Source organism: Miscanthus floridulus, chromosome 2 (genome assembly GCF_019320115.1).
Source record: "Miscanthus floridulus cultivar M001 chromosome 2, ASM1932011v1, whole genome shotgun sequence".
Lineage (NCBI taxonomy): Eukaryota > Viridiplantae > Streptophyta > Magnoliopsida > Poales > Poaceae > Miscanthus > Miscanthus floridulus.
In genome coordinates, this window is record NC_089581.1 from 63,264,372 (window position 1) to 63,275,148 (window position 10,777).

The following is a 10,777-nucleotide window of genomic DNA, read 5'->3' on the forward strand; positions in this document are numbered from 1 at the left end:
ATCTCGGATCAGGTCGCGCGAGTCGGCGAGCGACGGGACAGCAGGTTGCTTGGATATGCGCCGGAGTGATCCCGTGCCGTGCACCATGCAGGTTTCGATCGGCGGGACGGTCTACTGATACGCGCAAGCCTATGGCCCTGTTTGTTTTCCGCTTCTCCCAGACACGCTTGGATTATAATCTAAGCGAAGATTTTCTCGCTTCTCGCTTTTCGCTTCTCGTAGTTCAAATCTCTGAAGCGGCTTACCACATAAGCGAGAATCGGTGGAAATAAGCAAAGCGTTTGGCGAGATTCTCGCTTATTTCCACCGATAAGCCGCTTATAAGCGGAAACAAACAGGGCCTATAGCTCCGGTCCTGGGGCGATGTCACCGGGGATCCTCCGCCGGTGCGGGGTAACAATTATGCTCAAATATCTGGAATTTTGGAAAAAAAAAAGTCAGAGTTAGCGGTGAGAATGTGGTTAGGGAGAAGGGTTTTGCCCTGCGAAGTCTACGATGGCATGGTAGGCGCGAGTTAGACACACGATATGACTATGGAGTAGACGAATGCTAGAATACATAGGGACAGATGCTAGGTGGCGTGGCATCTTGGTTCGCGTTTGCCGGCCTCTGGTCACCACGCTGCCAACTGCCAAAGCACGACGCGGCGGCGGTTGCCTGCGATTTTTTTTTTTTTTGAGAAACTGCTGCGATTCTGCTGGGAGGGCCGTCGTCTCTTATCTCTACGGAACCAGGGAACCTCCCAGAAGTCCAGTGCCAGGAACCCAAGGGACTACATGGGCCGGAAAGTTTTCAACGGGCCACCAGTGGTTTTGTCCACCAAGAGTTGGGCTGACCTTACAGCTCATCTCTGGGCCCACAGCATACGAGGCCTACGAAGCCCATTGGCACCCACCTGCACACTGCAGCAGGCACCGCGAAATTCTCAAGGGCATGCTTGCAATTGTCTGCAAGCCCAGACCGCCATCGCAGCACCGGCGCCAACGAAGAGGGGCTAAAACGGAAAAGAACCCCGGATGACAAAATTTTCCCACTCCACTCGAATTAGAACCCTAGCGGCAAAACCTTGCTCCGCCGCGTCCGCCTGCTCCCGTCCCGCCGCCGCCGGCGCCGCACCGGCGCCGCCACCCGGTATCCGCCGAGGACGTAGCCGACCGGGACGCTGCTCGCGGCGCCGCGGACCTTCGCCTCTCCCCGCCCGCCGCCATGATCTGCGCGAGTAATGCCCCTCTCTCCCTGCCTCGCATCTCTGGTCTCCTAACCCTAGCTTTCTCTGATCCGTCGCTTCGCGAGCTAACCCGTCCCGTGTCGCTTCTCCCGTAGTCTCCGGCGAGGTGCCGGACGAGCCGGTGGTGTCGAAGAAGTCGGGGCTCCTCTTCGAGCGGCGGCTCATCGAGCGCTACGTTGAGGTCCGTAGCTCGGTCTCAGATCTCGCGCTGCGAATTTTTTATTGGGAAAAATGTATATGCTAAATTCTTGTCGTGATGGCGATGCCCACGAACATTGCAGGACCATGGCAAGTGTCCCGTCACCAAGGAGGACCTCACCATGGATGATATCGTGCCGGTCAAGACCAACAAGGTATGGTTTCTCTGGTATGCCACTAACAAGCTGTTGCAACAAAGTTTTCAGTAGCATGTGGTGTGGACTGTAGAGTATCAGTAGCCATTTTGTGTCTCGTAATGTTGCTCTCCATACTACTTGAGGGAGGTAGCGAGGAGATTAGTATCATTAGCCAATTTGTGTCTTGTGTGGTTGCTCTCAATACTTCTTGAGCAAGGTGGCGAGGAGATCCCTTGTCATCATATGAGGAAACCAAATTGCACAATAATATTCATTGAAGTAATCACATCAGCATACTATACACTGCTTATAAGTAGGTAAAAGCCACCATGCATCTAAAATTGAAAAGAAAGCACATAAAGATTATGATGTTAGGGGATCAATTTGTAGCCACTGCATAATCTTTTGTCTAAAAGAAATCACATAAAAGGTTGTGAGTTTAGGGATCAATTTGTCGCCGCTGCATAATATTTTGTCTATCGATATTTTCATTGGTTGGGCAGTGTTTTCACTACTGTCCAGATATAGGTGGAAAAAAGTGATGTAGGGTTTTAGTTTACCTTCTTAGGAGACTATAAGAATATATACATTGTCAATCCTAGATCCATTTTAGGTTCTTTTGTGTTTTCTTTTCCCATGATGTTAGAACAACCTATCCAGTAGCTGAAAAGGACATATGCTCAAGTTGTAGTTCTTTTGCTATATGCAATGCAAAATTCTTTCTAAAAACCTGAACTTATGAAATTTATGAAATAACTTCACCCGATTTTGTGCCTTCGCCCTTAAGTTAAAACGTTAGATTGCTATACTGAAGTTTCAAGAACTAAATTAATATATATTTTTTGAATCAACGGTGGTATTTGATTTTGTTCACTGCGCTTGTACTTTTGCATCAACATCGATTAGTGTATCTGATTAGGACAACGACATTTGTCCTATACTCATTAATTACCCCAATAATCTCATGCACACCTAAAGTATTTTTTTACTGCTGTCCCAATCTGCCAAAAGTCTTGAAGAACTCCATTCTTTGCAGGTCGTGAAGCCCAGGCCTTTGCAGGCTGCAAGCATTCCAGGACTCCTTGGGATTTTTCAGAACGTAAGAGGTTCCAACCTTTTGCCAGTTATCTTTTCTGAGCGTATTTTAGAATATCTAAAATTTGATTATGAGGTGTTGAGAACCTTTCTTCGATTGTTTTTGTTAAGTGTGGTGTTATCGAGGTAGGTAAAAGCGCAAAAAGTGTGTGCCAAGGTATGGCAGAGCATAACTGTCTGAAGCCACTCTGGCCGCATTGCACTTGCTCAGGCATGTGCCTTTCTGGGCTTAAGCGTAAAGCGGCGTGTGCATTTTTTGCGCCTTGTTCCTAAGGCGATTTAAGGGCCTTGTGTCTCAAGTGTGTTTTCCACTTTTGGTTGCACTGGGTGTTAGATTTGAAAACGAATCTGACAGTTGACCTTATTTGAAGAATACAATTGAAATACTTTGATGGTTCTTGCTTCTATGAATGCATTGAATCATCATGGTACTTAATATCTCTGTCATCCATATCATTTTTATTGTGGCCTGTCCAAAGTTTTCAATCATGACTCCCTAGCTCTTATCAGAACTTGTTTTTTCCTGAATTTTGCAGGAGTGGGATGCTCTCATGCTTTCTAATTTTGCTTTGGAGCAGCAGCTTCACACAGCAAGACAAGAACTTAGTCATGCGCTCTACCAGGTCTTCCATTCACCTTTGCATATCTCTGTATCCTGTTTAAGTTATATTACAATTTGCTTGGAACAATTTATCAATATTTGGTTTTATATAGCATAGCTAAAGTCTTCAATTTTGGATTTCGGTATATCAAGGGTTTGTATTCGAGCTTCTCCACAGTCCATACCTTTGTAGCTGGAGAATGATAGATTCAGGTTGAATATACCACTTCACTTGAGCATTCTGAGTATCCCTCCTTAAGTTCTCATTGTAACATTAGGTGTGCTACGATGCCGAGTCATTTGGTAGCTGAACTATGTTTCCTGGCTCGTTCTAAAATGACTTTTTTGAATCCGGATTGGTAACTCCAAATTGTAATTTATATTTGGATAGTAAAAGCTCGTCCCTCTGTTGATGAAAAAAGTGTAGTTTTGAACATTGCCACGAGCCCAAAGCTTACTCTGACTGGTAGTTTCTGCTAGAATGCATTTTTTTCCTTTAAGGGCATGTTTGGATACATGGGCTAATTGCTAGCTAGCTAAAAATTAGCCAAAATTAGCTCTAGTGCATCCAAACAGGAGCTAATAGGTGGGCTAATTTTTAAGTCAAGTCTTCAACTAGTTGTTAGCCAACCATAGCTCATTGCTAATTTTTAGCTCCAACTAGTAACTAGTCATGTGTATCCAAACAGGCCCTAAATATGATAAAATTATAGTGATACTTTTCCTTTATATGGCCACTTTCTTATTACTGATAGAATTTTCTGCTGTATTTAAAGATCAGATGTTATAGAACTCTTTCTCAACTAAATGATATCTTTCAGTGTTCCAAAAGGTGCTATTCTGCCCTTATGTGATGGGCGTGGGGGTACCATGGAACCTTGTGTGTGTGTGTGTGTGGGGGGGGGGGGGGGGGGGGGGGGGGCGTAGGCGGTACTCTAGACTGTTCCCGCGTGTTGCCAGCCCGACATGCCACCCTCGGTGGCCGCTACGTTAGATCCACCCAGGGAGGTACATGTGAGGGAGTATGGGACTTCAGCCTTCAGGCCATGTCAGAGGAGGTGGGTATGTCGAGCGGCTGTGGAGAAGAGGGGATAGTGGGTGGATTAGGCAAGGACTGGGGGTGGCAGGCAACGTGGGGGAGGCAGGGACTGGGTGCGGCGGTGGCGGGGGAGGCACGGACTGGATGTCAGGCGGCAGAGAGGGGGACGGAAGGTGGTGGCTCCGCTGCCAGTTGCGAGTCTGTGCAGAGCTGGGAGCAGCAAATGGATAAGGTGTGAGGGGAGGGTAGGGATAAGGCTTGCTCTTCAGACTTGGGCTTCGGCTGCTTTCATGGGCCTTTATATCTAACTCTTCGCCCACTGGTATCCTGTTTCTTCTTTTCTTTTTAGACTTTTAGATGTAATATGTATGGCCATGGAATGCCTAGGCTCTAGGCGGCAGGTCACCGCCTAGAGATCGCATAAACCTTTTGTATCCTTGTTATATTTCGGTTGTACTTTTTTTTTGAAAAATAGAAAGAAAGAGGATTATCTGGCAACTGATTTGTTTACTTTGCTTTTTGTCTTTTCCAGCATGACGCTGCCTGCCGTGTTATAGCCAGATTAAAGAAGGAAAGGGATGAGGCTAGAGCACTTTTGGCTCAAGCTGAGAGACAGATTCCTGCATCAGTTGCAGGAGCTGCTCCTGCAGCTGTTGTTTCCAATGGAAAAAGAGGTACCAGCTGTTTGATGTTCTGCATCTAAATTGATATTTCAAGTTTTAGGTATCTCATAATTCATCTTTGTTTGATACAGCAATGGAAGATGAAATTGTCCCTGACGGGAAGAAGATTCGTCCTGGTATCAACCCTGTCATGATTGATGAACTTACAGAGTGTAATACCATTCTTTCAGCACAGCGTAAGAAAAGACAGGTATGTGTTGTGCTCCATATTCAGCATTAAAAGTTGAAATAAGGTCTAAAACATTAATTGTGTAGCTGTACTTTATAAAAAAAACTGAATTCTCTAGAGTTAGCTTGCTTCATGAGCTTGTCACGCATAAAGTTATTTTGACTGTAGATTACATGTTAACAAGCTAGTTCCATATCCTTCAACTGTCGTTTAAGCATTAGTTGCATGTTGTTGAGTTAGTTACACGGAGTAATTGCTTCTGTTTTCTCTCAGGTTCCCCCAACTCTGGCACCGATCGATGCACTCAAGAGATACACTCAAATCTCCAGCCATCCCCTTCATAAGACAAACAAACCAGGCATTTTGTCCATGGATGTTCATCCTTCAAAGGTTAGTTTGTTACTATGTGTTTGGATATTGTATATCTCTTTGCTGTAATGGCGCATAAATTGATCGCTTATATCTGGCGGCGATGCATTTTAATCATGGGCAAATTAGCGTCCCACACTTGACTGTTTATATGCTTCAGAATTCTTGTTTTAGCTGGCATAATTAGCTTTATGCGGTTAAGGATGATTTGTGTTCATTTCAAGTGTAATTTGCCTGGATGTTATATATCTGAAGTCTGAACAGGAAAACCAGTGAATTGTTCTTGATGCAAGAGCCTTCTCAGAAAATATTGACTTCTACCAAATCATATTCATAAGTTTTCAGTTATCATTAATTCATCATGATTCTTGATGTAGTTGTAGCTTTGATGAGAACCTTGTTTATTTCAACTTTAGTGAAGTTAAATTGATGTAGAATTTCATTCTATTTATCCAGTTGCCTTGTTCTTGTCATGGATTTACAGGACATTGTTGCAACTGGGGGTATCGATACAAATGCAGTACTCTTTGATCGGGCATCTGGTCAAATCTTGTGCACGCTTACTGGTCACTCGAAGAAGGTATTTCCCCATGTGATTTTGAATTTTGTTCTATCTTCTATAATTTCCAGCGGAAGGGCAGGCCTGGTGCAGTGGTGAGCTGTCTCACTGAGTCACCAGGTCGTGGGTTCGAAGCAGCCTCTCCGCAGATTTGCGGGGGGAAGGCTTGCCTCGGTTTTTCCCTTCCCCAGATCCCACTCATGTGGGAGCCTCCGGCACTGGGTCTGCCCTTCTATAATTTCCAGCAAGTTGTAACATTGTAACTTTCCATTACACAGATAACCACTTTGAAGTTTGTTCCACGGGATCAACTCTTTGTAACTGGATCAGCAGATAAGGCAATTCCCATTTACCATAAGTTTAAGTAACCACTGGAATAATAGGTCATAGTAATTACATTACTGATTTATTGGCAAACGTTGCAGACTGTTCGCATTTGGCAAGAGAATGAGAATGGAAGCTATAACTGCGTCCATACATTGAAAGACCATACTGCTGAGGTTAGTATTTTGGTGGCCAGGATTCTATAACGCTTGCATTCTTAATTCTACGTATTTTCCTATCTTTAGACGAATGGTTTGCCCAGACAGCTATTAGTATGCTATGCATATATATATATATATATATATATATATATATATATATATATATATATATATATATATATATATATATATTCCTTTGCATTCAGATTCCATTCGTATGGCTTACAAATATACTTTTATTACTTTGTATGTTTAATAATTGAATCCTTTCTTATGTAAGAATAAATTATCAGAGGTGGAATTTATATTGTAAAATAAATTTGCAAAATATTTTCTGATGGATGCCTGTAGTATGCTTCTATCAAAAAGTATAAAATATCTTTTTTTTCACCAAATATTCTTGGTTGTTGCACTCAACTGTTTTGGCTCATTCGTGTGTGCTGTTATTAATTATAGAAATGTGAAATGCTCCCTATCTTGTTCATCTTCCGTACTTTTATAATATAGCAGCGCTTAGTGCCTACTGTCTTAACTATTAGTAGTCTTGTTATTAAAAAGCCTAATTTTCTTTTTGTAATCTCTTAGGTTGAAGCTGTTACAGTACATGCAACTCAGAAGTATTTTGTGAGTGCTTCCAAGGATAACTCGTGGTGCTTCTATGATATGTCAACAGGATCTTGCCTGACACAGGTTACCTCCCTACACACATGCACACATATTCTTACTACACGAGTATGCATACCAATGTGCATGATTATTTTTATCAGGTTGGCGAGGCTTCAGGACAAGAAGGATATACATCCGCGGCTTTCCATCCAGATGGTCTTATCCTTGGAACAGGAACTACTGATGCTGTTGTTAAAATTTGGGATGTGAAGACTCAGGTGTGATTTGGTACTATGGTATCACTTTATTCAAGATTGTTTTAGGTGATCATGCTCTTGAAACATATCTGATAATGACATTTCTATCTGTAGTCAAATGTCGCAAAGTTTGAGGGGCATGTCGGACCAGTCACTGCTATGTCTTTCTCTGAAAATGGTTACTTCCTAGCGGTAGGTAATTTAGATAAAAGCTATGTGCACAATGTTAAATTTATTTAGTTTCTAATATTTGCCGTCACTTTGCAGACTGCTGCTCATGATGGTGTCAAGCTTTGGGATCTTCGGAAATTAAGAAATTTTAGGACCTTCTCTCCCTATGATTCGGACACGCCAACTAATACTGGTAAGTAACTTGACTGTGAACAGCAAGAATGGTGCACATGCTTGCATTTGCATATGTATAATTAGAGCTATCTGGAGAGGGTCATTTGATTTATGAAATCCACTATCGACTTGTTGCCTTGATACTATATTGTTCTTTTGTTTGGATCTGCTTCCTGTAGAATTTATTTGTTCTCTTGTTAACTGTTTTTTTTTTTTTTGGTTCTTAAGAGTGAGTTTAATCATATGGTGCATGACATTTTTTTCCTGCAGTGGAATTTGATTTTAGCGGAAACTATCTTGCCATTGGTGGTTCAGATATAAGGTATGCTCTAGTAACTTGTAATTACTTGTATTTGAGAGTTCAAGAATTTCCTGGCAATGTTGTCGGGGATTCCTATAATCCTATGTGTAATCTAGACAGGGTATATAGACCTCCACTTTGCATGCTGGTTACTTGGTTAGTGATCACTTCTCTGAGCATTGTTAGATGTTTGTTGCACTGCATTTGTTTCAACTATCCTGTTTCAAATTATTTGTTTAAACGGTGTTACTTCCAATTTTTTGCTTTTGGTGTGTAGTATAATTTTGCTTATTCGACAAGAGATGTTTGAAATGCTACTGTTCCTTGTGTCGATTAACAAAGCAACATGCATCATTGATTGGTTTCTGTCTGGCAGTTGTAAACTTGATAGACAATGCAAACCATTTTCTTGTATCTGCACCATAATATTTATGATGCATAAAAATATGAACTCCTTGGTCCATATATAAGTCAACAAATCTTCCATTGATGTACTCAGTATTATATATACCTAGCATAAAGTTTCTGCGTTTCATAAGAATGATCCCTTTTAATAGTGATGGTTACATTATATTGTAAAGCTGAAAGACTCCTGATTGTGTCTTAGGGTCTACCAAGTAGCAAATGTTAAGAGCGAATGGAATCTTATCAAGACATTACCCGATTTATCAGGAACAGGTATGCCCCTCTTTTTGTCAGTCTCTTGGTGCCATTCGTTAGTTCTTGGAGCACACATTGACACGGTGTTATGACATTTGTCCTTCCACAGGGAAAGTAACCTCCGTAGAGTTCGGAGCAGATGCTAAGTACATAGCCGTAGGTTCTATGGACCGCAATCTACGGATATTTGGCCTCCCTGGAGATGCCCAAATGGAGGAATCAAACACAGCGGTCGAGTGATGGAAATCCATGGTACCTAGTTTCTTTCTTCTGCTATCCTCCGCATTGTATTCTGATGATGGATAGACTGAGTGGACATGGATACATCACCATCACAAGAGGGAAGGGTCCTGGTGGGGATTACTGGTTTGAGCTTCGGTCGGTGTAAACAATCTGTGACATTATTGTATTGTAGGCCTTACTAATTCTTCTGATGAGGATACAATTTGTTTTGATGAGTACGATGCTAAACAGCAAAGTTCTCTGCGCAGATTCCAGTGATTCAAAACAAACTACTTGCTTCTCAACTTCTTTATTACATAGGTCAATGGAAGCACTGTCAGACACTCAGGCGCGCCTATGCGTGTGTGTGCAGTATGATCTGTGAAGATTGGTGTTTTGTGCAATTCATTTTGTTTCAGAGTCTCTTAGGTTGTGCGCGTTTATGGATCAATGACAGATTAGCTGCTAATCCTGCTTTGCCACTAACGAGAGACCGTCCATGGCGACACACGGCTAGTGCTTGTGCCTCTAGAAGTCTAGAAAGTCTGAACAACTTATACGTAGAATGAGCTGGAAAATCAGCTAACTATCAAGTAGTCTGAACGACTTGTACGTAGAGAGCAGGAAAATACGTTAAACTATTTGCGTCTGTATTTTTACTGCTAAGAAGTATGAACTGAGAACAGAAATGGAATGTAAGACTACAATTACTGCTAAGAAGTATGAATTGAGAAATGGGATGTAAGAGAATACAACTACTGCAAAACAGAAATTGAGAAATGGGATGCAAGAGAATACTTTTTTCTTTGATCGGGTACAACTTGACGCAAACAGTTGTGAAATGACACATACACGAACGGTCGTCTAAGACGAACATGCGTCTCTTCACGAGTGATCTTATCCATCAAGCACATAATTAGTGGATAGTATTAGACAGCTAGTTTTAGTTCCAAAGGACATGTCTTTTTGGAACAGTCGTGTCCCTTCGTGACACCCCTTCGCTTGTATAAATATATTTCAGAGATTAATGAAAGGAACAACTCTTATATGACGTTTCTTGTGACGATATCTGGTTTCGTCATTGATAGGGAGGGTTCAGAACAATGGTCCGGAGCCTCGGTCCGGACCTCCCGAGGGCATAACGGCTATAATTTCTTGGAGGCTATAAAACTAAGCATTGGGTGGGTTTGGGCTGGTTGCTAAGCACCCTCACGCCTTGGTGGCTTATGTAGGAGTGCTTGGATGCCTTCTAACTCACTTGTGCTTGCAAGAGTGCGATTCAATTGCGAGTGAGGATTAACTATGGTCTACATCAACTTTTTAATGATTACCTTAAAATGTGTTTACACAAAACTGCATACACTATTTGGAATATGCTTACATACAAATGATGTCCAAATTATTAGGGGTCTACATCTTTACGATGACTACCTCCAAAGTGTTTGCATAAATATGAGGTTTACACCATTAGTGAGATCGATCTTGTCTCCTAGTTATTTTGCATTAACTAAATACAACACTACCATAGCAATTTTAATTTACCCTTAGCGTAATTTCAGAAAATCTATGGTTTGCACTTAGTTGGAGTAATGGCCACAAAAGAGTTTGATCTCTCGCTCTTGATGGTTACCATTATCCAACAAGGTCAATGGACGTACTGTTAAACTTTGATGTTTATGGATTCATAGCAGTATTTGATGCTCTCGTAAGAGAGCATCACCACTTATGATCAATTTAAATATGAAATTTTATTTCAATAAAGCACCGTACACATCCAGATCATAATGTGTGTATCAAATGGATTGCAAATCGAAGCACTATAT

General features: G+C 41.9%; 1 protein-coding gene across 1 annotated transcript; it reads left to right on the top strand.

Moving 5' to 3' along the window:
• The first annotated feature begins 1,083 nt into the window (after nucleotides 1-1,083).
• LOC136538976 (pre-mRNA-processing factor 19-like) lies at nucleotides 1,084-9,244 on the top strand. Its single transcript, XM_066530903.1, has 18 exons — nucleotides 1,084-1,219; nucleotides 1,324-1,409; nucleotides 1,510-1,581; nucleotides 2,600-2,662; nucleotides 3,195-3,281; nucleotides 4,831-4,972; nucleotides 5,053-5,171; nucleotides 5,424-5,540; nucleotides 6,004-6,099; nucleotides 6,357-6,416; nucleotides 6,504-6,578; nucleotides 7,149-7,253; nucleotides 7,331-7,447; nucleotides 7,541-7,618; nucleotides 7,694-7,790; nucleotides 8,042-8,093; nucleotides 8,680-8,750; nucleotides 8,842-9,244. The coding sequence occupies exons 1-18, from the start codon at nucleotides 1,207-1,209 to the stop codon at nucleotides 8,970-8,972; spliced, it is 1,581 nt and encodes a 526-aa protein (XP_066387000.1). The 5' UTR covers nucleotides 1,084-1,206; the 3' UTR covers nucleotides 8,973-9,244.
• The last annotated feature ends 1,533 nt before the right edge of the window (nucleotides 9,245-10,777 follow it).

Coding starts and splice junctions, on each gene's coding strand:
- LOC136538976 (XM_066530903.1), top strand. Junction 1,582..2,599: donor TGCCGGTCAAGACCAACAAG/GTATGGTTTCTC, acceptor CATTCTTTGCAG/GTCGTGAAGCCCAGGCCTTT. Junction 7,448..7,540: donor TTTGGGATGTGAAGACTCAG/GTGTGATTTGGT, acceptor TTCTATCTGTAG/TCAAATGTCGCAAAGTTTGA.